The sequence below is a fragment of the Hordeum vulgare genome, chromosome 7H (assembly GCF_904849725.1).
Source record: "Hordeum vulgare subsp. vulgare chromosome 7H, MorexV3_pseudomolecules_assembly, whole genome shotgun sequence".
Classification (NCBI taxonomy): domain Eukaryota; kingdom Viridiplantae; phylum Streptophyta; class Magnoliopsida; order Poales; family Poaceae; genus Hordeum; species Hordeum vulgare.
In genome coordinates, this window is record NC_058524.1 from 572,285,922 (window position 1) to 572,313,510 (window position 27,589).

General features: G+C 47.6%; 1 protein-coding gene across 1 annotated transcript; it reads left to right on the forward strand.

Moving 5' to 3' along the window:
* The first annotated feature begins 6,917 nt into the window (after positions 1-6,917).
* On the forward strand, positions 6,918-22,164 carry LOC123409336 (1,4-dihydroxy-2-naphthoyl-CoA thioesterase 1-like). The gene is made up of 3 exons (XM_045102268.1): positions 6,918-7,096; positions 21,624-21,834; positions 21,967-22,164. The coding sequence occupies exons 1-3, from the start codon at positions 6,918-6,920 to the stop codon at positions 22,162-22,164; spliced, it is 588 nt and encodes a 195-aa protein (XP_044958203.1).
* The last annotated feature ends 5,425 nt before the right edge of the window (positions 22,165-27,589 follow it).

Sequence of the window (27,589 nt, forward strand, 5' to 3'; positions counted from 1 at the left end):
TTACTCAATGCTGGTCCTCGCAAATCTCTTGCTCTAATTCCACCTTCAAATCCAACTACGCGATCACGCCGCTTAGATGTATCACATTTCTGCATAACTTCATCATTTGAAAGACCAGGATTCAACTGAACTATGGTCTTAATTTGTGTCTGAAGTGCCAACAGTAAGTTATTTGCATCAACTTATATATCTAAGTAGGAATTTTACACTTGTTGTTCATTATGTAAGTTATTATGGTTAAATTAAGTCTTACATGTTTGGTGGATGTTGTAGAATCAGCAAAGGATGTACCCTTCTTGTGTGTCTCCGAAAAAAGTTTATCCATACTCGGTGGCATGTTTTCCTTGCCTCCCTGTTCCAACATATGCAAGTGACCATATTAGTTGAAATAAAAAAGGCAAGACAAGTCATACTAATCTTATATTATTGGGAATGAAAAACAAGAAAAGTTAAAGTATGTACCATATCCCAAATTATTTGTCTAAAGGGTTTACTGCCAGATCGATGAAGCATTTTGAGGTTAGCTCTATTTTGGGTATTTCTCTTGCTCTTCTTATGTAGTTAAACAACATTATATTGTCAACTCCACAAAAGGTTCAAAATTAAGAGGCAACATGAGAACTTACCAAAAACTCCTTGCTGAAGAAATGCTCCTTGACAAGCCATTCCCAATCATCCTTTGGAATATCTTTAGGTACGTTTTTCACAGCCTCCTGCATAGTATTGTTGGGTTTCACAAAATGCCGGTGCAAGTCTCCACGCCAGTTGATCCAAAGTTTCTTGACATGGTCTAATATCTCATCTTTGTACACATCAATTGCAATGTTCTCGTCAATGTTTTCAAACTTGTCCTAGATAGTTGTTCATAGAACAGAGTAACATAAATACAACAGTGTAGAAATTCAGGTTATATTGCTAGAACTTTGAACCAAACATACCTTAATTGCCTCAAATATATGTTTCCGAGCCACGTCGGTAATATTGGACCATTCCTTTACCCTCATCGGGGTAATTCTAGGATTACGGACGATTCTACCCAAGTGACGTGCAAAACTTTTGGAAAGAGCACGGTTATTGTAAAACTGAACTTTAATTTTTTTGGGACTCCATGAGATCAGCTACTTCCTTGCATTTATTCTTCCCACGGACCCTGCGCTTTTCACCTTTTTGAGGTCCTGCACCACTCAAAAGACATGTGTTAATCAAGTACGAAAAAAGGAAAAAAACATTTGAGCTAAAATTTGAATTGTAGCAGTCGAAATGAAGCAACAAGTAATTGATTTCCATTGTTGATCTTACTAGTCTTGGATGTAGTTGGTTCGCCATTGTTACCCTGCACTTCGTCAGTTTCCATATTTTCATCAACTAATCCAGTTGCATTATTATGCTTACTAGTCTTTAAGGTAGCTACAAGGACATGGCTACCCTGGAATTCTTCACTTTCCAGATTTTCATTACCCATTAATTCATCTACACCATTTGCAGTGTCTGAAAATATACAACCAATCGGTCAGCATAGTGGATGAAGGAAAAATGAAAAGTTGACGTTTATCATACCATAAAAGTCATCCATATCATTTCCCATATCACCATAATTACTGGCATCAGCTTCATCACTCATACCTGCAATATATTTTGAGTTACTAAAGTATAGAAAAAAATTCCTGGTACAACATATGATACTTAGAAACTCACTTTCAGAATCACCAGCATCCCAACTTGTAGGAAACAAGATTGGTTATTTTTTGGCGCATCATTTCCCTCTATGAAAAACAAGCAACCACATTATATCATCCAATACAAGATAGTTTGAATAATATTTTATGTTTGCGTACTACCTTTTGTAGCTAACTCGTACTTTTTCCACAGTTCCTCATCTTGCAAATGAGGACTGTGAGTAACCCTTTTTCTACTGAAATCTGCTATTTGACTTGATTTCTGTGGCAAGGTCCGCCTACTAATACCTTGGTGTACCAGTCCAGACTTATTCAGCTGTGAGTGGCATCTTTCCCGAGCTAATGGTGTCAAGTTTCCATACATGTGATGACTCATTATGATACCCTATACATATAGGGTTAGTTGGCAGTGTGCACAAAGGCTATACAAAGTACTATTGAATTAAATAAGTGAATGTTAATGTACTAAAAATGAATTACTAAATGCTAAATAAAGTAAGTACATGACTACTTGTCTCATTGTTTATTAACAAGGCAAAAACTAATATATGAAGCAAATCAATTACTACAAATTAAGAGTTGCATAAACTAGTGCCATCATGTTGTTCTCTTTCGACGTGATGTTGTCAAATTTTGAAGCAATTCATCTTCCTCGCCATTATCAGGTTCAGCTTCAGACGCTTCATCATCAGACTGTCCATATGGTACACTATAAGCATGACTGTGTGTGGTTTTTCACAACTGTGTGGCATCCTTTTATAAGATTGTGCTTAACAAAAAACTCTTGTGAAACTTGGCTAGCAAGAACGAAAGGCTCATCTGTCCGGAGCAAACGCTGCAGGTTAAGACTAACAATTCCATGCTTGTTGTCTTTCTTCATCCCATGCTCTTTGTCAAATACATCAATCCACTTGCAACGGAATAATGTCACACGCCTTCCACCTAAATATTGCAGTTCGACTATCACTGTCAATATGCCATAATATTCTACTGTATTAGCATTATCACCTTGTTCTGAAAGTACAACCACCCCACTGTTTTGTGTACAGAGGTGTCTATCTCGACTTTCAACACGATATCTGAATCCATTCATGTCATAGCCAGTAAAACATGTTACATTTTTCAATGGACCACGTGATAGTGCCAAAAGGTCTTCAATGAGCTCAGTCTTATCATGTCCGTGCAAGCTAGCTACCTATGGAGTGAAAAATAACTATGTTAAACTCTTCACATAAAGATAATACAAATGTACGTGCATATGTACATACATATAGACTTTATTCTGGATTCTTTTGTCTTACCTTCTCTTTGAACCATTGATTGAAATTCTGGTTCCACCTACTGGTAAATAGTTGCAGTGCACATCCCTCTTGACTACTGGAGTACTCACTACAATAATACAAAGTTTAATTGATATGGGCACGCAAAAATTAGTTCACTAAGAAGTTAAGAAGCTAACCGACTAATCAATACCTGATATATGGTTGAACTTCATCACAGTTTCTCAAAACATAAATATGAGCTTGCTCTGCTTCATGGAAACTAATATCTCGAGTTTTACGACCACCTGATGGCCTTCCATCATGATTAAATATTGACAGATAATAGTTGTCATCCCCTGGTGCATCATTGATTCTGCCTGGTCGATTATGCTTTGTCTGGACATCATCCAAATACCTAGAGCACAATGTAAGGAACTCTTCCGCAATGTATCCCTCTGGACGACGGCCATGGAGGCTTCAATCGAGAGGTTGTGCAAAACTGAGGATCGGGAGGACTAACTTATAGGATTAGGAAGAGATTAGATTTGTTGGGATTGCAGAATTTAGCGCCAATATTTGGAGAACCCGCCAAGATTTGTTGGGAGGTCTGCGGGGGAGAGATAAACAGATGAGACTTTTTTTTCCTTTTAAACACAAGGAGAAGGAGAGTTTGTTAGAGCTGTACGTGCATGCTAGCCATCAATAACAACAACGACCGCTCAGCTATCGACGGGTCAAAGCGGTGGTTGTTGAAAGTAGTACGTATACTTGGTTTCCACCACGCGGGATTCCCCTCGGGTGTTCAACGACCAAGAGTTTTTAGGCACGGTCGTTAATGCTAGTATTTCTAGCAGTGTGCTCAATGATCTGCCTGCAGGAATCGGAACTGGCGACGGTGTCCGATGCTGACAGGAGAGAAATAGTTGGAAATGGGTTCGACAGCCACGTCGCCCTACCAGCACAAGGTACGAGGGGCGGCATTCTGCTATGCTGGCGTGGTGACCGCTTCATGGCAACTTCCGTGCACCTGCGTTCCTTCTCTATCACGGTCTCCTTCTGCCCAATTGGTGGGGGCGATCAGTGGTCTTTGACCACGGTTTATGGTCCTCACGACACACAGAGAAAGCAGGCGTTCCTTAACGAGCTAGTAGACATTCATAATACCATGACGAGGCCGTGGCTGCTAATCGGCGATTTTAATCTGATCACCGACCCAAGGGACAAAAGCAATAATTGGATATGTCGGACATGGATGACCAAGTTCCGTCGCACGCTCAATAGATCCTGCCTGCATGAATTGCAGCTAATTGGGCGTAGGTTCACCTGGAGCAATGAGCAAGCGAATCCAACGCTGGTTCGGCTAGATCGTGCATTCTGCAACATAGACTGGGAGATGCTTTTCCCGATGGTCAGGCTGCTATCGCAAGCGTCTAGCATCTCCGATCATTGCCCCCTCCTGTTAATCAATGTCGCGCATGCTAAAACAAATAGACGTTTCCGTTTTGAATCATACTGGCAGTACATTATTGGTTTCCATCAAGTAGTGGCGCAATCCTGGAATGAGCAGGCCGGCCAGAGATGCCCTTTGACCACGCTTGACCTCAAGCTGAGACGGCTCAGCAAAGCCTTGCAGCCATGGAGCCGCACGCTAGTAGGAGACGTGCAGCGACAACTTGCGACGGTCACGGAGCTCATTCTCCAGCTTGATGCGGCACAAGATTTCAGGCCACTATCGTCCCCGGAAAGGGGGTTGCGCGCTAACCTTAAATCAAGATCCTTAGGTCTTGCGGTACTCCTCAAAATCAAAATCAGACAGCGGAGTAGGGTGTTGTGGTTGAAAGCAGGGGATGCCAATACCAAATTTTTCCAAAGGAAGGCCAACGCCAGGCGCAACAGAAACTTGATCCACGTCCTGCACGGCCCGGCAAGAGCAGTATCGACCACGGATGAGATGAATAAGCTTGCTCATGGCCATTTCTTGAACATCTTTGGCACGCCACAGCCTACGGCAACTTCACTGAACTAGGAGGCTTTAGACCTTGACCATGTAGACCTGTCGGATTTGGAAGATGAGTTCTCCCTTGCGGAGATTAAGGATGCAATCAATGATATGCCTACTGAGAAGGCACCTGGACCCGATGGCTTCTCCGGTGGATTCTTCCGGGCTTGCTGGGAGGTTATCAAGCTAGATGTGATGTCCGCGCTTCAACAGCTTCATCGAATGGACAGCAAAGGGATGCGACGTGTAAACAAGGGTTTGATTATGCTAATACCCAAGAAGCCTGGTGCCGATGTCATGACTAATTTTAGGCCAATCTCGCTAATTCACAGCCTGGTGAAATTGTTCACAAAGATTCTAGCACGGTGGTTGAGCGCAAAAATGGAATTCCTGGTTAGCCAATGCCAAAGTGCGTTTATCAAAAAGCACAGCATACAAGAAAACTTTCTGTACGTCCAGAACACATTACGCCACATGCATAAGACCAAGAAGCCGTCAGTCCTTCTTAAACTGGATGTTGCCAAGGCCTTTGACTCGGTCTCTTGGGCGTACATTCTTAATATGCTACACGCAAGGGGTTTTGGTGAGCGATGGCGGGAATGGATTGCAATGTTGTTATGCACATCTTCATCGCGCATTCTCCTAAATGGCGAGCAGTCCGAGCCCATCCGCCATCACAGGGGACTCAGACAAGGGGATCCAATCTCCCCCTTTCTTTTTATCCTCGCGACGGAACCAATGCAACGACTGTTCGATCTGGCCATGGAGGACGGCGTGCTATCACCGCTGCCTGGGAGAAGAAAGCTCATGCGGTGCTCCTTTTATGCAGACGATGTAGCCATTTTCATGAACCCAGTAGAAACAGACGCGAGAATGGTCAAGCGGTTGCTCGACTGCTTTAGGGCAGCTACGGGACTACATATAAATTGTGCTAAGAGCTCGGCATTCCCTGTAAGGTGTGCTGGCCTGGACCTTTCAACCATCCTAGCACCGCTCAGCATCATGGTCAAAACGCTACCCACCACTTACTTAGGTCTGCCCTTGTCCCTAAGAGGGCTCACAAAAGCTCAGCTCGACCCCTCCATTCTCAAGTTTGCTAGCAGGTCTGCATGCTGGAAAGGAAACCTAATGGCCAAAAGTGGGCGCCTGGTTCTGCTTAAAGCCAACCTGATTCCCCTTGTCATGTACTGGATGTCGGTTTTTAAACTTCCAATATGGGCGCAGAAGCTATTGGTCAGGTCTGCGCGAGCATGGCTGTGGGCGGGCTCCGACTCTTGCACGGGAGGTCAATGTAAAGTGGGGTGGAGCCAGATATGTAGGCCAAAACACCTTGGGGGCCTGGGAGTGTTAAATCTGAAATATTTTGGTGTAGCCCTTCGACTGCGATGGCTTTGGCTGGCTTGGCACAAACCTGATCGCCCATGGGTATGTTTTTCGGTACCGTGTGATAGCAAGGACCGCTCCCTTTTCTCCATGGCCACAACCATTACCATTGGGGACGGGAGGTCAACACAATTTTGGAATGACAGATGGCTATTTGGGGAATGCCCTAAGGTGATCGCACCTGGTCTGTACAAGATTGCCATTCGAAAAAACAGATCTGTACACGACGCGCTGCTTAGGGACACGTGGCTAAACGACCTTGCGCATGGTCTAACGGAGGACATAACCACCGAGTTATCAAACCTGGCAACTATGGTGGATAGGGTAACGCTCTAGGTCGGGCAGCAAGATGAGATTACTTGGAGATTTTCTACCAACGGAGAATACAGTGCGCGGTCGGCATATGCGCTACAATTTGAGGGAACAACATCCAGGGCTGGTTTCGAGCTCATCTGGCAAGCCTGGGCGCCAGGGAATTGTAGATTCTTCGTTTGGACAGTCATGCTTGGGAAAATTTTGACGGCAGACGCACTGCTTCGGAGGGGGTGCGAAAATGAATACTTCTGCCGATTATGTGAGCGTAGCCTCGAAACGCCCATGCATCTGTTCACAGAATGCCCCTGGTCAAGGAAGATTTGGATCTGGACAGCGGTTAAGGCTGGTTTACCTTCGCTGCAGCCGAGGAGGTGGGATGGACAGCCAAACTTCGCGAGATGGCTGCAAAACTGTGTTTCCATGGAGACAACGCGGAAAAGGAAAGGACTGCTCTCCATCATGTATCTCACGATTTGGGAGATCTAGCGTGAGCGGAACAGACGTATTTTTAAGAAGGAATGCATGAGTCAGGATGCCTTCATTAATAAATTCAAGGACGAGATCATCTTGTGGAATATGACGGGTGCCGGGATACCATTTGATCCAGGCTGAGGACCCCTGTGCGGGTCTGATCTTTCTTTTTTCTTTCTCTCCTGATCTTTCTTCCTGTTTCGCTTTTTAGTGGCACCTTTCTCTTATGGGTGCTTGCCCAGTTCGGACGGTTGTACTTACGTTTTCTCCTCTGATCAATTAATTTGGTAGCCAAGCTACCAACATTTAAAAAAAGTTATTACTTGAAAGTAGAGAAAGAGCCACCGCCGAGTCTCACGAGAGTAAACCCTTTAGAATGTTGCACAACGAGTGTCATACTCATCATCATCATGGCATATGTCTGACAGGCGTTATCTTTTCGATCGTCCAGTAGTAGTGTGTCACTGAGACGCGGTCTAAATTTTTCTCTGTGCCGGTTTGATGACAACGGGAAATGAGATGTAGGCAACTATTGCCATGACGCAGTTTTCTACAGATGGATGGTGGAAACAAACAATGCACTTCTGATCTTTTTTATTTACACTAGCACAAATGCCCGTGCGTTGCAACGGGAGAAAAATAAAAAATAAAAAAATGTAGTCCATTTGTCGTGGTTTTGTCACGGCAGATGTCCTCGTGAAAGGACTTAGTATGGGAACCATCGCACTTTGGTGGTGACTCAAAGGGGTTGAACAGGAGGAACGCGGCGGGTTACCCAGGTTCGACCCCTCGCGTGGAGGTAATAGCCTACGTCCTGCTTGGCGTGTATTGATGTGGATTCGATTACAAGAAAGGTGTAACTCGCCTTACCTAGCACTCGATGATTTCTAACCTATCTACCCCCCTCCAAACTCGCCTTTATATAGAGGTCGAGGCTTTAGGGTTTACAAGAGTCCCTTCCTCTTTACAAATCGTGACCACCGCGGTCTCTGAGTCGCCGTCTTGCAAAACCCAGAGACCTTCCATAAATCATAACCATCCTGCGACCTTGAACCGCCCAGGCTGAGGCCCAACTAGCCCTAAAGGATGAATCGCCTTACTAGTAACCCGGCCCATATTGGGCGGGTCACTTAATAAGCAATATCCCCAACATTAGGCCCCAAATTGACTTGAATCTTCATGCCAATGCTTCTGTTTTAGTTGAAGGTGATTCACTCCTTTGTGCTCCTCCATACGCCAGAAATTTTAACTCGCCAACTGGTACCGGAAAAAATCTTGAGCCGCCAATGCATTTCCCGTCAGCACTTTCCTTAGCCCTCGATTTTCGGGAAATTTAACACAATCCCAACGGATCTTTTAATGCATCATTATCCCAAAATTTTCGGACGTCATCATGGCGAATCTTTTATTCCCAAACGGTTCCCGCTCACGGCGCCTCGATTCCAGCGCCCGTCCTGATAAATAGGCGGAAGGAACAGGGCTGACACTGGCCACCTACCAGTCTCGTTAGTCCCCCCCATTATCGCAACAGAAAACCGCACCGCTTCCCGAGGGTTTCGCCGCCGGCCGCAACCTCCGCCCCCGTTCGAGGAGCTCCAGCGCCGCCTGCAAGCCATCGCCATCGTTGAGCTTCGCACCTTGGTCAATCCGTCCACCGTTATTGTCCATCGCACCATCACCGACAACCTCGCCGTTCGGTCCGAGCTCCGCCGCCGCCGAAGGCCTCTTCGTTCGTCGGGACCCCCACGCTTCCCCGGCAATCTTCGTCACCGCCGGTCTTCTTCGACCAAGAGCATCAGGTAAGGTCCTCGTTCCCCCTCTTAGGAGTAGGTTCATTCTTTGCTCGTATCTTCGCCATGGCCGTAGCTTTGAAGCTTTCCGCTCGTAGTCGTTTATCTCCCTCGAATCCATGAGCCCGAGCGCCGCTAGGGTAGCCAGTGCTTCGAATAATTTTAACCATTCGTTGTTCTTGCGATTTTCTGAATACAATACCTTCTCCAAACGAGGGGCATTACCTGATAACATATTGTTCATGCTCAGCCATATTCGTAGGTCTTATATCTGTTCGGCAGATCCATTCCTCATTCAATGTTTGTAAAAAACTGTTTGTAACCTTCGTCCCCCCCCCCTTAGTGCTTCAGAACGAGTAGACCTTACTATCCACAGTAATATTGCCTTTGGAAATAGCCCTGCTTTGATAAGTCGCCACATCAACCCAACCCGGCCCCTTAGTCTGGCGGGTTAATATAACTGATCCTGACTCACACAGTAGATTGGGTTCGAGACATGTAATACCATACTTCTACCTACTTGTAGCATGGGTGCCGTTTTCAAGAGCGATTGGCTTCCTACCAAAGTTGATGACGCTGTTCTAGCGAATTACGTGAAAGCCGGCTGTTTGGATCCTCAAGATGTCATTGGATGGCGCACCGGGTTGGGAGAAGATCTCCCCAACCCCAAAGAAGGGGAAATAGTAGTCTTTGTGGAACACTTGGAACGGGGCTTTAAGCCGCCCGGATCTAAATTTCTTAGGGACGCTTTGACCTTCATGAATGTCCGACTCCAGGATTTGGGACCCAATTCCATAAGCAACTTGAGTCAGTTCCAAGTCCTTTGCGAAGCTTATCTGTGGATCAAGCCTTCCGTTCCTCTATTCTAGCACTTTTTCCATCTGAATCGCCAGACGGAATTCCACAACGGCCCCAGTTTGGAACTCGGCGGTGTCAACGTCCAGCGCCGTAGGGACAGTCCGTTTCCTTCACTCACCATGCCTAGCCATCCCAAGGGCTGGGGTGAATCTTGGTTTTATTGTAAAGAAACGTCCCCCGCTGGTGAGAACAAACTTCTGGGCTACGGGCCAACCCGCCTTCCAGTTAACTTCAAGCTCCCCGACAAGCTCACCGAAGAAGAAGAGTCGGAGTTCATCCCAATTTTGTCTGAACTGAGATCCCTGACGAACAATGGTCTTACCGGGGTTGACCTGATCCGCTGCTAGGTCGAATGGCGGATTCTTCCTCTAAGCCGCCGAGATGGTCTAATGTGTGAATTTGACGGCACTTTGGACCATCCCCAATGCTACTTTCACACAGCATTAACGGAGAAAGACATCGTCGCCATCATCAAAAAACTGACCGGCGAGCCCGCAGGAAAGTGCGGCCAAATCGGCCTTAAGCCCTTCTGCAAGATCAACCCGGCGCCCAAGGTAACCAAAGCTGACCCGCCCTTGATTTTTATTCCTTCTGTTTATTGTCATTATAACTTCATGCCATATATCATTCCAGAAAGGCGACAAGTTCTGGTCCAGGAGACCCAAAAACAAGCCATGAAGACTGCTAAGCCGCCCTCCAAGAAAAACAAGGGCAAAGGTAAATCTGCTGCGGCCGAGCCATCTGAAGTCGACGAATCTCAAGCCGGCGACGCACTTTCAGAGGTACAAATCCGTCCCCTTTTTACTCGCCACTTATTACTTTTGACCTCTTATTCATATCACCCATTCTTCTTGTAACAGAATGAAGATAACGAAAGCCAAGAGGACTCCGTCGAGGTAATTTCCGTTTCCTTCGATTCATCTCCTTCCCCGCCTAAGCCGGCCCGGCGAATATGTGGGAAAGTCCCCTTCTCACATCCAGATGCCCATTTGGACCCAAATTTCTTATTGAAGAGAACACAACACGCCTCAAACCGGAAGACACGAAGTCACTCCGGCGATCTAATATCTGGCTTGCCAGCCACAAACAAAAGAAAACCAAGCGAGGTACCCTTTTTTATATAAGAACAAACATTGTCCGTGCTGCTTCGGATTGCATCTGCAACCCGCCTGCATTATTAATGTATAATTCCTGCAGAATCCTCCCCCTTCTTCCGGCGACTCAGCAATGTCAACACTTCCACCAATGATTCGAGTTCCGGGGTAAGTCTTTTGCCTTGACTTTTGAAAATAATGATCTTTTTCAATTCCTTAACACGTTTATCTCCTCTGGTTAGGGCACAAGCCAAAAAAAGGAAAACCAGTGGATCAATCCCTAACGCAACTGCCGAACTTCCAAGGAAATCAACTCCGACTCAAGAGGATCCGGGTCACGCTGAGCCGGCAATTCAAGTGGATCTTCCTGAGTCGCCGAAAGGAACAGCGGACGCCCCTGGATCGCCAAACATATTGGCAACGGCGGATGACCCAGATGCTGTAGTCGTTACTGGTTCTGGCTTTTCCAAGCCGGCGGCGACAGTTCTGTCCAAACACGTAGCATCCTCCTCTCAAGCAATCCCCGAGTCTGGGCTCTCCAAGGCGAAGCTTTCCGACTATGCAAATCTGGAGTTTAAAGAACTCTGTTCTGGCTTCGCAAGTCGCCTGGAAGCAAGCTATGAGATGGAGAAGAATCTACTGAAGATGTTAAACGACAAACATGAGGTACACTTTATACTCTATATTATTCCCAGTAACCCCCAAGGGCCAGGTCATCAGTAAAAGATGAGCCGGGTCTTTAAAAAGCTTCACGACCAGTAACCCCCAAGGGCCGGGTCATCAGTAAAAGATGAGCCGGGTCTTTAAAAAGCTTCGCGACCAGTAACCCCCAAGGGCTAGGTCATCAGTAAAATGATGAGCCGAGTCTCGATTTCTGTATAATTTCCCTTGAGAAATTATACATTAGCCCCCAAGTGTCAGGGGTATTTCCTTGCAATAATTCTGAGACTTGTCTTTGTTTTAAACTCTTTTTTTTTAAATAGGAAAACCTTGCCCAGACCGAATTAGCGCTGGGCGACTTAAGGAAAAATTTGGCTGATCAACAAGATGCCCGAACTCAGTCGGAAGATAAATACAAATTGGCTCTGGTTGAACTAGAAAAGCTCAAAGCCGAGTTAGAAAAAACTCAAGCCGACCAAAACGCGGCTTTGAAGAGAGCAGAAAAAGCTGAAGCAAAGCTGGCGACTGTCCAACAGGAGTTGTCCGGCTTAAAGCGTCATATCACTAACATGACGCAAGCCATCTTCGGTAAGCCTTACCTAAATCTCCAACCTTATCCCCTCCTTTGGGCCAAATTTCTGACGTTAAGTTACCGTTTATCAAATTCCAGGTCCAAGAGTCGCCAACCTGCAAGAAGACTGTGTGTTGATGCTGAAGGCGATCTATACATTGACAGAGCAACTGTACACAGGCAGTGTGTTGACCGTCAAAGCTGTAATGGGCGCAAAAGAGCCGATTACTTCCATCAAGAAAGTACTTGGATGTCTGTCCACACTTCCTCCCCAAATTGGCGAGTTAACTCGGTCAGCCGCCCAGAAATGCGTCCTGACGGCCCTGAGTCGCTGCTTAGCGTATGCTCCGGAGATTAATTTGGAAGAAGTAGCCGCCGGCTTCCCTCAGCTCAAAGACAATGGCTCGGAATTCGTGGAAGAGGATTACCAGAAAGTTGTCAAGGATTCTCGGTTGGCTGCAACTCAACTCGCCGCTAGTCTTGATTTAACGAAGTATCAGGCGGCTTATGACGGTAAGAATAAGAAAATCAGCCCGCCAACCTTCGTGGTGACCAACCTAATTCCTCGGCGACCCAAGAATCCCTTCGACTGGGAAACAGACCTGGCATCAATCTTGACCGATGAAGACGATTTTGCTTCTTTGTCCAGGTGCAATTGGGTCTTGGGCGATTTACAGATCGAAGCTGGTCAGAGCTCACACCAGGACTTAGCGGAGTAGACTTTTCTTGAATTTGGCCCAAGAGCCATGTAATAGTTAGTACTATCTTTCGATGACATCTTCTGCAAGAAAAACTCTTATACCGCTTTTGAGGCGGTTTGAAATATTTTGTTAGTCCTTATAAGAATCTTCTGCAATGCTTAATCCGCCAAGGATGAAACCTTGAACACATTATCTGTGAAAACAAAAGAACTACAAATAGTTTCAACGAACATGCAGTAAGGATAAAAATCTCCAAGATCAAATCATAACATGAGTAATTTTGTCGGCTCATACGGTCGCGACAGGGGGGGGGGCGAGTCAGAAAGCTCGTGCACCCACCCTAAATGCAGGTTTCGTCGGATCATACGGTCGCGACGGGGGGAGGCGAGTCAGAAAGCTCGTGCACCCACCCTAAATGCAGGTTTCGTCGGCTCATACGGTCGCGACAGGGGGAGGCGAGTCAGAAAGCTCGTGCACCCACCCTAAATGCAGGTTTCGTCGGCTCATACGGTCGCGACAGGGGGAGGCGAGTCAGAAAGCTCGTGCACCCACCCTAAATGCATGTTGTGTCGGCTCATAAGGTCGCAACAGGATGACACAAATTGCTCTTTTTAAGGAAGAAGCCCCCAAGTCGGGGAACATTTTATTACTTCATAATGAAACTGAAAAACTTACAAAGCATGGAGTTTTTAAGAACTCAAGTGTAGTAAGGCCGCAAATTGGCAATATTCCAAGGGCGAGTTGACTCAGCCTCCGTAGTCGGTCGATCAGGCCGAACATCCATCAAGTAGTAAGAGCCATTGCGGAGTTTCTTGCTGACGACGAAAGGCCCTTCCCAAGGGGGCGAGAGCTTGTGCATGCCTGCCCGATCTTGTATCAGACGAAGTACCAAGTCGTCCTCCTGGAAAGCCCGACTCTTAACCCGGCGACTATGATAACGCCGCAGATCTTGCTGATAGATAGCTGAACGAGCCGCCGCTAAGTCACGCGCCTCTTCCAAGGCATCCAAGGAATCCTGACGCGCCAACTCATTATCTTGCTCCACATATGCGGCGACTCTAAGAGAATCATGTCTTATGTCGGTAGGAAGGACAGCTTCTGCTCCATAGACCAAAAAGAAAGGGGTGAACCCCGTGGATCGATTCGGGGTGGTCCGGATGCTCCATAATACCGAAGGTAGTTCCTCAACCCAACACCCTGGAGTTCTTTCCAGGGGAACCATGAGGCGAGGTTTAATCCCTCGTAGGACTTCCTGATTCGCCCGCTCTGCTTGCCCGTTTGATTGCGGGTGAGCAACTGCAGAGATATCAAGCCGGATATGTTCACGGCGACAGAAATCCAGCATCGCTCCTTGGGACAAGTTAGTACCATTGTCCGTGATAATACTGTGTGGATATCCAAAACGGAAAATCAGCTTTTTCAGAAATTTGACCGCAGTCTCCGCATCGCAAGCCCCAACAGGTTCCGCCTCAACCCATTTAGTGAACTGATCAACCGCCACCAATAAGTGAGTTTTCTTGTTGGTGGACATCTTAAAGGGACCGACCATGTCCAGCCCCCAGACCGCGAAAGGCCAAGTAATGGGAATCATCCTCAATTCTTGAGCCGGCACATGAGCCTGTCTCCCGTATCATTGGCACCCCTCACACCGCCGTACTATATTTTCTGCATCTGCGTGAGCCGTCAACCAGAAGAAACCATGTCGAAAAGCTTTTGATACCAAAGAACGTGACCCGGCGTGATGCCCGCAGTCTCCAGAATGGATGTCATTTAGGATTATGCATCCTTCCTCGGAAGAAACGCACCGCTGAAAGACCCCTGAAGCACTTCGTTTATATAGCTCGCCATTAATGATGACCATGGACTTGCTACGTCGAACAATCTGGCGAGCCAAAACTTCGTCAGTGGGTAACTCGCCACGAGCGAGATAAGCCAGATAAGGAAGAGCCCAATCCGGAGTGACATGGAGAGCCGCCACAAGCTGAGACTCGGGATCTGGTATCGCCAATTCCTCCTCCGTGGGTACAGTCACAGACGGTTTATGCAAGACATCCAAGAAAACATTAGGGGGGACCGGTTTTCTCTGTGAGCCGAGTCGCGAGAGGGCATCAGCTGCTTCGTTGAGTCGCCGATCAACATGATCAACCTGGTACCCATGAAAATAGCCCGCCACGTCAGATACAGCTCGCCTGTAAGCCGCCATCATAGGATCTCGAGAGTCCCAGGTGCCCGAAACCTGTTGCGCCACCAAATCTGTATCCCCATAGCATCTGACTCGGGTTAGGTTCATCTCTTTTGCCAGTCGCAAACCATGAAGCAGAGCTTCATATTCTGCCGCATTATTTGTGCAAGGGAACATGAGCCGGAGAACGTAGCAGAACTTATCTCCTTGAGGGGATATCAACACCACACCTACCCCCGAGCCCTCCAACTGCCTGGATCCATCAAAATAAATAGTCCAATAGGTAAGGTCAGGCCGATCTTCCGGAGCCTGAAGCTCCGTCCAATCGTTGACAAAAACAACTAGTGCCTGGGACTTGATGGCCGTGCGGGGGGTATATTGTATGTGATGCGACCCAAGCTCTATTGCCCATTTGGCGATTCGCCCTGTTGCCTCGCGGTTTTGGATGACGTCACCGAGGGGCACGGAACTGACCACGGTGATCGGGTGTTCCTGGAAATAATGTTTAAGCTTTCGACTCGCCATGAACACCCCATAGACCAGTTTCTGCCAATGTGGGTATCGCTGTTTGGAAAGAGTTAACACCTCACTGATAAAGTACACCGGGCGTTGCACCGGGTATTCCTTTCCTTCCTCCTTTCTTTCGACGACCACAGCCACGCTGATCGCTTTGGAATTCGCGGCGATATACAGGAGCATAGGCTCCTTTTCAGTCGGGGCCGCCAGGACCGGCGGGTTAACCAATTGATGTTTCAAGGCCTGAAATGCCTCGTCTGCTTCCTCTGTCCATACGAATCGGTCGGACATTCTCAACAATTGATAAAGAGGAATCGCCTTTTCTCCGAGGCGGCTCACGAAACGACTGAGACCCGCAATGCGACCCGCCAATCGCTGAACTTGATTAACATTCGTCGGCTTGCCGAGGGAAGTAACCGCTTCAATTTTGTCCGGGTTAGCCTCGATGCCGCGCTCCGATACCAAGAAACCTAGTAGTTTTCCCGCAGGTACGCCGAAAACGCACTTGGTAGGATTTAGCTTCATCTGATATACCTGTAAATTATCAAAGGTTTCCTTAAGGTCTTCCAGAAGTGTCTCCTCCCGCGGGTCTTGATCACAATGTCGTCAACATAGGCATGGACGTTGCGGCCAATTTGGTTATGAAGACAATTCTGGATGCAGCGTTGGTAAGTCGCCCCTGCGCTCTTGAGCCCGAACGGCATGGACACATAGCAAAAGGCCCCGAAGGGGGTTATGAAGGCCGTCTTCTCCTGATCTTCCACAACCATTTTGATATGATGATAACCTGAATAGGCGTCCAAAAAGCAAATCGTTCGCATCCCGCCACCGAGTCAATGATTTGGTCGATGCGCGGAAGAGCGAAAGGATCCTTGGGACAAGCTCTGTTGAGGTCCGTATAGTCAATACACATACGGAACGTGCCATTCTTCTTGAGTACTAACACCGGGTTAGCTAGCCATTTGGGGTGAAAGACTTCCACGATGAACCCGGTGGCTAAAAGACGGACGACTTCCTCTCCAATCGCCTTCCGTCGCTCCTCGTTAAACCTGCGAAGGTATTGTTGGACAGGTTTGCATTTTGGGTCAATATTAAGATGGTGCTCAGCGAATTCTCTCGGTACACCCGGCATGTCAGAGGGCTTCCATGCGAAGATGTCCCGATTCTCACGGATGAATTCGATGAGCGCGCTTTCCTATTTGGGGTCCAGACCCGTTCCAATGGTAAACTGCTTGGATGAATCGCCAGGGACGAAGTCGACTGTCTTCGTGTCATCCGTTGGTTTGAACTTGAGGGGCGACTCGGAATCTGTAGTCGGCTTCTTGAGCGGTGACATGTCTGCCGGGTCAACATTGGCCCGATGGTTTTTGAGCTCTTCCGCCGCGCAGGCGACTTCCGCATAGGCCGCGTCTCCTTCCTCACACTCCTTTGCGATTCTTCTATCTCCGTCAATCGTGATGGGTCCTTTAGGACCAGGCATTTTGAGCTTGAGGTAGAAGTAGCACGGGCGGGCCATGAAGCGAGCGTAAGCCGGTCGCCCGAACAGCGCATGGTACGGGCTTTTTAGTTTGACCACCTCGAAGACCAGAGACTCCGACCTGTAATTCTGCGCAGTTCCAAACGCTACTGAGAGCCTGACCCGGCCTATGGGATAAGCCGATTTGCCCGGGACGATGCCGTGGAAGACCGTGGTTGAAGGCATCAAGTCTTTCTCCAATAGATTCATCCTCCGGAAGGTGTCGAAGTATAGGATATTGATGCTGCTGCCGCCATCCATTAGTACTTTCGACAGAGTGTAGCCCCCCACTTGGCGAGCCACGACTAATGCCAGGTCGCCCGGGTTATCTATTCTCGGCGGGTGATCCTCTCTGCTCCATGTTATGGTCTGTTCGGACCAGTGGAGATATGTGGGAATTGCCGGCTCAATTACGTTGTACGCCCGGTGATTTACCTTTTTATCACGCCTGCAAGCATTAGTGGTGAAAACATGGTACTGCCCATTACTTAGCTGTTTAGGATTGTTGCGGAAGCCCCCGTGGTCATCCTGGTCCTGCGGAGCCCCCTGTGGGGGCGGCTGCTGGAAAACTCCCGGCGGGTTGTACCGCCGTTGGTGGTGCACCGGGTACTGGCCGCCGCCTGGCTGCGGGCCCCCCTGTGCCTCTTGTTCGGGAAAGCCGCCGAAGGGGTTGTGCCTTTGGTTGGGCGCGGCGAGTTGGTCCTGGCGACGGTTCGGATCTTCGCTTTGGCTCTTCTTGATTGCCTCGGCCCGAAATTCTCGCATCACGAAGCAGTTCTCCCAAGAGTGGCCCGCCGGGCCGTCGGCCGTGGCGTGGTGCGGGCAAGGGCCTTTGAGTATCTCTTCGTAATTACGCGGCCTTTTCCCACTGAAGCCTCGATTCTTCTTTTTGCCGTCATTGGCGTTGGTGTTGGCGACCAGATCCGAGGGCTCCTCATGTGGCCTACGCTTGCCGTTGGTCCCCTGGTTGTGACGGTTGCGGCCTTGGAGGCGGGTGTGATTTTTGGTTGAATCGCCCTTCTTGGGCGAGTTACCCTTACCATCCTCGCCGGGATCCTTGGTATCGTCGGCCTCGGCGTACCTAGTGAGGGTATCCATCAGCTCGCCCATATCCTGAACTTTCCGTTTGAGTCGCCCCAATTTCTGGACCAGCGGTTCGTAGTGGCAGTTGTGCTCGAGGATAAGCACAGCTTGCGCTGCCGTGATGCCATCCGATGAATGGATAATTTCCGCGACTCGCCGCGACCAATGGTGCGCCGACTCATCCGGGCGTTGTACGCAGTGTTGCAAGTCGACGATCGTCATCGGCCGTTTACAGGTTCCCCGGAAGTTTTTGATGAAACGCTCCTTCAGCTCGGCCCAGGACTGGATAGAATTGGGGGGTAAGTTTTTCAACCAAGTGCGCGCCGATCCCTCGAGCATCATGGTGAAATATCGGGCGCAAACCGCCTCATTTACGTCGAGCATGTCCATGGCGATCTCATAGCCCTCGATCCAAGATGTTGGTTCGAGATCTGGTGTGTAATTAGGCACCTTTCTTGGTCCTTTGAAATCCTTGGGCATTCTTTCGTTTCGAAGGGCTAGGGACAAGCAGGGCACCCCAACTCGCCCTCCGGTCCCCGCGGGAGGAGTCTGAGCCTCTTGAATGTTGGGTGGACCTCTGCCCGGCGGGTTCCGCTCGGGCGGGTTGTCCTGCGGGAAGTGTTGCGGGGCACTGTTTACGGCTGGCTGCTCCTCCGGCCTACTCCTGGTATAGCTCGCCTGGGGGGTGGAGTGCAATCGCTCAGGGCTGTGCGAGAACTGCGTGTTTTGGACCACCGCCGTTTTCAACATCTCGATGGCGTTCCTTGCTTCGATCTCAGCTGGGGTGTTGCCGTGGATCGGAAGAGACTCCAGATGGCGAGTTGCGGCAAGCACGTTATCCACTGGGTTAGAGAAGTGGCCTCGAGGGGTACGGAAACAAGGAATTTGACCCTCGGTCGGCTGAATCGGCGGGTTAGGAGGGTGGCCCGGTCCTCCTGCTGGGGCGGCTCCCATCCCGGGTGTTTGGGGAGTGTCGAACAGGCGAGTCGGATTGAGATCATGGGGCGGGCGACCCTGGTGTCTCCGTTGATGGACGGCGTCGGACGCGCGCTGCTGTCTTTCAAGCCGCCAGTTGTCGGTGTTCAATCGCATCCTTTCGGCCGTAATCTGGGCTTGTCGAGTTTCCATCCTGGCGGACTCCGTCTCTGCATCCTGATGGGCCTTTGCCACCGCCTCTCTCAGCTTTGCTAACTCTGCGTTTATCTCTTCTTGGTTCTCTGGCATGAGGGGGGTTGACATTAGTCTCGTGATTTCCGCCGCTAAATCCACCAGGACTGCTGACGCACTTCTGGATGTCCCGCCGGTCCCATCGCCTCCGGCGGGGTTCTGTGCGGGTTGAGTCGCCCCGACCATGTAGATGGCCATCTGGCGGCGGGTTTGATCGAGGATTTCCGGATCCATGGCCAATGACAAGCCTCCGAGACCGTCTCCGTGGAGGGACTGGATGGAATCTGAATCGCCCATGGATGATGACGGGGGTAACCTCCTGAGCCGCCGCGTGCTCTGGCTCCTCCGACCCTTGCGTGAACCCCACAAAGACCGGGTGGGTCGGCTTCCGTGTTATGACTGGATGAACGTACCTGGCCGGCTCGACGATGTCGGAGGAGATGTCCGGCTCAGGAACAGATGACCCGATCATGCCGATGAAGACGTTGATCTTGCCGAAGGGGACCCTGTAGCCTGATTCGAGAGAATTCGCTTCAGGTCCCCATCGTTGGTTGTCGATGTAGGCTATGCCGCGTCGGCTCCAAGTCATGAGCGCCGTCACATAACTCCCAAACCCTGGTAGGGCTCCCTTTGAGAACTCAACTCCACCGTGCGTAGGCCCCAAGGTGGGCGCCAACTGTCGTGGTTTTGTCACGGCAGATGTCCTCGTGAAAGGATTTAGTATGGGAACCATCGCACTTTGGTGGCGACTCAAAGGGGTTGAACAGGAGGAACGCGGCGGGTTACCCAGGTTCGGCCCCTCGCGTGGAGGTAATAGCCTACGTCCTGCTTGGCGTGTATTGATGTGGATTCGATTACAAGAAAGGCGTAACTCGCCTTACCTAGCACTCGATGATTTCTAACCTATCTACCCCCCTCCAAACTCGCCTTTATATAGAGGTCAAGGCTTTAGGGTTTACAAGAGTCCCTTCCTCTTTACAAATCGTGACCACCGCGGTCTCTGAGTCGCCGTCTTGCAAAACCCAGAGACCTTCCATAAATCATAACCATCCTGCGACCTTGAACCGCCCAGGCTGAGGCCCAACTAGCCCTAAAGGATGAATCGCCTTACTAGTAACCCGGCCCATATTGGGCGGGTCACTTAATAAGCAATATCCCCAACACCATTGGTAAAAACGCGCGTGGATACTGTCAAAAAAGGCACGTACGTAAGGTCTTAGATTATAAAATATGTACAAAGAAAAAACCTAGTGCAAGTATATCATGTCCAAAGATTATAACATTTCCCAAATATTGATGCTTAAGTTAACATGTTACAATACAAATGGTCGGTACGAAATAAAGACAAATATTGATTAGCATTGTATCCTAAATAGTATTTTTTTTTAAATATTTAATATGTAAAATAACAACATATTCAAACTCTACACATTTTTCTAATCAAGTTTCATATATAACATGTTTAAATTGTATTTACGGTTTAAAAGATATTGTTATTTGAAAATACATATTTATTCTGAATGGATTTCGACGTTATTAATGCATATGTGAGGGGTGTATGTAAAAACTTTAAAAAACGATTCGTTCTGAATATAATTTGGACTGCGGGTTATTTAGCACGAAAGTAAAGGGGTTTTGTGTAAAATGTGAAAAAAATGGTTCAGCCTCACTTAAAAACGTACCACGGGTTAATTAGATGAAACTACAGGGATGTTTTTGCAAAAATGCCACAACGAACGCCAGAAAAAACAGTGCGTGCTTTATTATTAGGGGAGATAAGGCTATCTCCCCACCTTGATTTTTCTACCGACGTATCATGTGTTTGTATGTGTCCTGCGGGGAAAATGGTACTAATGTGATGATTGTGCATGTCCTGGCGCCGATCTACCCATGACGGAGCTTAATTGCTATACGTGTCGCAATGATAGACTCAACAAGAGGACCCCTGCAATATTGTCAGATTCATGAACTCGGACAAGGGAGACGAATAATTGGGTCTCCCCGGCTTTTATTTAGGTGGGACATATGCAGTAGCACGATACATCACGCTGGCTGCTTGGGTGCTGCCTTCGTCGTGTCCTGTAGTATTTCAGACTTGCACGACTTTCTTTTTCTATCTTTACCTACTAATAAAGCACGGATAACTTCTGTCCATACGTCATCGAAATTGCTCCTGAAGTTGGTCAAAATTACCCACAAATGCCACCCGTAAGTTAAAAAACGATTCAATTTTTTCTTTCACCGGCCCACACGTATTATCTGAACCTATGCCGTCATATTATGTCCATAGTAAAGGACTAGCAGGATGGAGAGAGCCTTGCTCTTCTTAGCTGAAGACCTAGGTTCGATTCCCTCTGTTTTTTGCTTTTTCTTTTTTAGTTTTCCTGCCCCTTCCCCCAACTCCTACTCCCCTCGCGGCGGCGTGTCGGCGCTGGTGTCGGAGGGCCTGGCCAGCATGGGCGCGCACATGGCGTCCGGGTACAGCCGCGTCGTCGGCGTGCACCTCGCCATCAACCACTTCCGCAGCGCCGCCCTCGGCGACGTCATCCTCGCGCGTGCCGTCCCCGTCCCCCTCGGACGCTCCACCCAGGTCTGCGCCCCTCGTCCGTCGCCTTCCTGTTAATCGCTTCGCCATCAACCTTGCTCCAGCTTTTCTTGCTTGCTCAATCGGACGTGGAACTGGATTTTAAAGGGTTGATCGGAACCGATTGGGTTTGGATAGGTGTGGGAGGTGAAGCTCTGGAAGATGGACCCGTCGAAGGAGGGGAAGAAGGGGCCGCAGATCGCCGAGTCCAGGGTCACTCTGCTCTGCAACCTGCCCGTGCCGGACAACCTGCACCACGCTGGCGACGCCCTCAAGAAGTACGCCGCCGGAGCTGCATCAACAACCACCCCCACCAGCAACTGTAGCTACTCGTAGTATCATTATCATCTCGATGTGTACATTTACTACATAATTTTTGACAAATAAAATATCTACAAATACTATCTCCAGTTTTAAAATAACACATGAAGCAAGTTTTGCAAAAAAACAATAAAAAAATTGCTACCAAAAATACCTGTTGTAAAGCTGGCTTGACAAACAATTTATTTGACCCGAAGGCAGTTAGGACAAGGCGACGTGTGAAATTGAGCTTTTGATTGAACCAAAGGCTTGGGATTGTGTAAGATAACAATCACCTGGAGATAGTATTTGTAAGATTTTTGACAACCATGATATATATTTTTTTAAATGTAAAGATTGCTTCAACTTGTGAATAAATTTTAAAAAAGAAACATTTTCTTGCATTTATGCACAAAATTTCAAAATCAAGCAATGATGTGTGAACATAATATGATCATCATCATTAAAGATTATGTTTTTTCTCCCGTTGTAACGCACGGGCCATTTTGCTAGTAAATGATAACGCTCCATACGTATGACACAAGGTAATATGGTTTACATATCTTCATAATCATTTATCTTGATACATTAAATATATGACATTAGTGATTTTGTTTTTTTACTTTTTAATCTTTAAAATATATTTAACGATATCATTTAAAAATATATTTTTATCATTAAATTCATTTTAACGAGATCTTTAAAACTAGATCATATATTTATATTTTTTGACGACTTCTTTAAGGCCAAAAGTTGACATGATCACTACTAGAGAAAACCTTATAGTAGAGGATTAGCACTAGCGTGGCTTATGGGTCAGCGTTGTTACTACTTTCTCCGTCCCAAAGTAACTGTCTCAACTTTGTACTAGCTCTAGTATAAAATTGTACTAAGCTTAAGACATTTATTTTGGAACGAAGGGAGTATTTAGCAGTAGCGCTGGCACAGAGACATCGCTACAGGTAAAATTTAGTAGCAGCGCGAGCCTTGATGGCCCGCCTACTACTATAAGGCTCCCACCATGTCCTCCCCAGCTGGCTATAATAGCAGTGCGGCTGCTCAACACGTGCTAGAACTAACATGTTAGCCGGAGCGCAGTTTTATAACTCGCGCTACTACTAGGATCACCTTATCCACATCCCGCACACCCGTTCCTGTCTCTCTCACTCCCCCCTCTCACACTCTCACCCACCATCGTCGACGCCCTCCGCCATCGCCGCCACTGTCTCTCCCGAGGTATCTCCCTCCCTCCTCCTCCCATCGCACTCCTCTCTCCTATCTCCACCTTCCTCCTGCTGTCGTCTAATCATCCTCCTCCGACCAACCTCCTCCCTCCTCCTCCGGCTTCCCTCCTTCCTCCTCTTCCTCTCTCCTCCCTCCTCACGTTACCATCCTCTCTCCCTCCTCCTGCTGCCCTCCTCCTCCTCCTCTTCCCTGCCCACTCCTCCCACCTCCTCTCTCCTAATTAAGTATTGTTTTAGGTATAGCAATTTTCAGTAAAAAATAGCAATATAATAGAACATAAAATCTAAAAACTAGTTGTAGAATAGTATACAAAAACTAGTAATAGAAATAGAAAATTTTGAGTAAAAAATATTGGACATGTGTTCGACAAAAAATACCTTTATAGAAATATAAAAATTAGTAATAGAGATATGTCATTATTGGACATGTGTTTATGATTTTGCAGGGAACACCTCCTAGTGCCTATGTTTTGTTGGAAATATGCCCTAAAGGCAATAATAAATTAGTTATTATTATATTTCTTTGTTCATGATAATCGTTTATTATCTATGCTATAATTGTATTGATTGGAAAGACAGTGCATGTGTGGATACATAGACAAAACACTGTCCCTAGTAAGCCTCTAGTTGACTAGCTCGTTGATCAAAGATGGTCAAGGTTTCCTGACCATGGGCAAGTGTTGTCACTTGATAACGGGATCACATCATTAGAAGAATCATGTGATGGACTAAGACCCAAACTAATATGCGTAGCATGTTGATCGTGTCATTTTGTTGCTACTGTTTTCTGCGTGTCAAGTATTTATTCCTATGACCATGAGATCATATAACTCACTGACACCGGAGGAATACTTTGTGTGTATCAAACGTCACAACGTAACTGGGTGGCTATAAAGATGCTCTACAGGTATCTCCGAAGGTGTCCGTTGAGTTAGTATGGATCAAGACTGGGATTTGTCACTCCGTGTGACGGAGAGGTATCTCGGGGCCCACTCGGTAATACAACATCACACACAAGCCTTGCAAGCAATGTGACTTAGTGTAAGTTGCGGGATCTTGTATTACGGAACGAGTAAAGAGACTTGCCGGTAAACGAGATTGAAATAGGTATGCGGATACTGACGATCGAATCTCGGGCAAGTAACATACCGAAGGACAAAGGGAATGACATACGGGATTATATGGATCGTTGGCACTAAGGTTCAAACGATAAGATCTTGGTAGAATATGTAGGATACAATATGGGCATCCAGGTCCCGCTATTGGATATTGACCGAGGAGTCTCTCGGGTCATGTCTGCATAGTTCTCGAACCCGCAGGGTCTGCACACTTAAGGTTCGACGTTGTTTTATGCGTATTTGAGTTATATGGTTGGTTATCAAATGTTGTTCGGAGTCCCGGATGAGATCACGGACGTCACGAGGGTTTCCGGAATGGTCCGGAAACGAAGATTGATATATAGGATGACTCATTTGATTACCGGAAGGTTTTCGGAGTTACCGGGAATGTACCGGGAATGACGAATGGGTTCCGGGTGTTCACCCGGGGGGGCAACCCACCCCGGGGAAGCCCATAGGCCTTGAGGGTGGCGCACCAGCCCTTAGTGGGCTGGTGGGATAGCCCAAGAAGGCCCTATGCGCCATAGGAAGAAAATCAAAGAGAAAAGAAAAAAAAAGGAGGAGGTGGGAAAGGGAAGAAGGACTCCACCTTCCAAACCAAGTTGGATTCGGTTTGGAAGGGGAGACCTTCCCCCCTTGGCTCGGCCGACCCCCTTGGGGCCTCTTGAGCCCCAAGGCAAGGCTTCCCCTCTTCCCCCTATATATACGGAGGTTTTATGGCTGATTTGAGACAACTTTGCCACGGTAGCCCGACCACAGATCTCCACGGTTTTACCTCTAGATCGCGTTTCTGCGGAGCTCGGGCGGAGCCCTGCTGAGATGAGATCATCACCAACCTCCGGAGCACCGTCATGCTGCCGGAGAACTCTTCTACCTCTCCGTCTCTCTTGCTGGATCAAGAAGGCCGAGATCATCGTCGAGCTGTACGTGTGCTGAACGCGGAAGTGCCGTCCGTTCGGCACTAGATCGTGGGACTGATCGCGGGACGGTTCGCGGGGCGGATCGAGGGACGTGAGGACGTTCCACTACATCAACCGCGTTCACTAACGCTTCTGCTGTACGGTCTACAAGGGTACGTAGATCACACATCCCCTCTCATAGATGGACATCACCATGATAGGTCTTCGTGCGAGTAGGAAAATTTTTGTTTCCCATGCGACGTTCCCCAACAGTGGCATCATGAGCTAGGTTCATGCGTAGATGTCTTCTCGAGTAGAACACAAAAGTTTTTGTGGGAGGTGATGTGCGTTTTGCTGCCCTCCTTAGTCTTTTCTTGATTCCGCGGTATTGTTGGATCGAAGCGGCTCGGACCGACATTACTCGTACGCTTATAAGAGACTGGTTTCATCGCTACGAGTAACTCCGTTGCTCAAAGATGACTGGCGGGTGTCAGTTTCTCCAACTTTAGTTGAATCGGAATTGACCGAGGAGGTCCTTGGATGAGGTTAAATAGCAATTCGTATATCTCCATTGTGGTGTTTACGTAAGTAAGATGCGATCCTACTAGATACCCATGGTCACCACGTAAAACATGCAACAACAAAATTAGAGGACGTCTAACTTGTTTTTGCAGGGTATGCTTGTGATGTGATATGGCCAATGATGTGATGTGATATATTGGATGTATGAGATGATCATGTTGTAATAGTTAATATCGACTTGCACGTCGATGGTACGGCAACCGGCAGGAGCCATAGGGTTGTCTTTAAACTAACGTTTGTGCTTGCAGATGCATTTACTATATTGCTAGGATGTAGCTTTAGTAGTAATAGCATGAGTAGTACGACAACCCCGATGGCGACACGTTGATGGAGATCATGATGATGGAGATCATGGTGTGACGCCGGTGACAAGAAGATCGTGCCGGTGCTTTGGTGGTGGAGATCAAGAAGCGCATGATGATGGCCATATCATGTCACTTATGAATTGCATGTGATGTTAATCCTTTATGCACCTTATCTTGCTTAGAACGACGGTAGCATTATGAGGTGATCTCTCACTAAAATTTCAAGACGAAATTGTGTTCTCCCCGACTGTGCACCGTTGCGAGAGTTCTTCGTTTCGAGACACCACGTGATGATCGGGTGTGATAGACTCAACGTTCACATACAACGGGTGAAAAACAGTTGCACACATGGAACACTCGGGTTAAGCTTGACGAGCCTAGCATGTGCAGACATGGCCTCGGAACACATGAGACGGAAAGGTCGAGCATGAATCGTATAGTTGATATGATTAGCATAGAGATGCTTACCACTGAAACTATTCTCGACTCACGTGATGATCGGACTTGAGATAGTGGATTTGGATCATGTACCACTCAAATGACTAGAGAGATGTACTTTTTGAGTGGGAGTTCTTAAGTAATATGATTAATTGAACTAATTGTCATGAACATAGTCTAATGGTCTTTGCGAATTACGATGTAGCTTGCGCTATAGCTCTACTGTTTTTATATGTTCCTAGAGAAAATTTAGTTGAAAGTTGATAGTAGCAAACTTTGAAGAGGATTGTCCTCGTTGCTGTGCGGAAGGCTTATGTCCTTAATGCACCACTCGGTGTGCTGCACCTTGAGCGTCGTCTGTGGATGCTGTGAACATCCGACATACACGTTTCTGATGACTACACGATAGTTCAGTGCAAAATACTTAATGGCTTAGAAGCAAGGCACCGAAGACGCTTTGAAACGTCACGAAACATAAGTGATGTTCTAAAGAGATGAAATTGTGATTTCATGCTCGTGCCCTTGTTGAGAGGTACGAGACCTCCGACAAGATTCTTTGTCCACAAAGTAAAGGAGAAAAGCTCAATCGTTGAGCGTGTGCTCAGATTGTCTGAGTACGACAATCACTTGAATCAAGTGGGAGTTAATCTTCCACATGAGATAGTGATGGTTCTCCAAAGTCACTGCCACCAAGCTGTGAGAGCTTCGTGATGAACTATAACATATCAAGGATAGATACAATGATCCTTGAGCGATTCGCGATGTTTGACACTGCGAAAGTAGAAATCAAGAAGGAGCATCAATAGTTGATGGTTTGTAAAACCACTAAGTTTCAAGAAAGGCAAGGGCTAGAAGGGATACTTCGTGAAATGGCA

Coding starts and splice junctions, on each gene's coding strand:
- LOC123409336 (XM_045102268.1), top strand. CDS start 6,918: ATGCATCTGTTCACAGAATGCCCCTGGTCAAGGAAGATTTGGATCTGG. Junction 7,097..21,623: donor AAAGGACTGCTCTCCATCAT/GTATCTCACGAT, acceptor TTTCTTTTTTAG/TTTTCCTGCCCCTTCCCCCA. Junction 21,835..21,966: donor CCCTCGGACGCTCCACCCAG/GTCTGCGCCCCT, acceptor GGGTTTGGATAG/GTGTGGGAGGTGAAGCTCTG.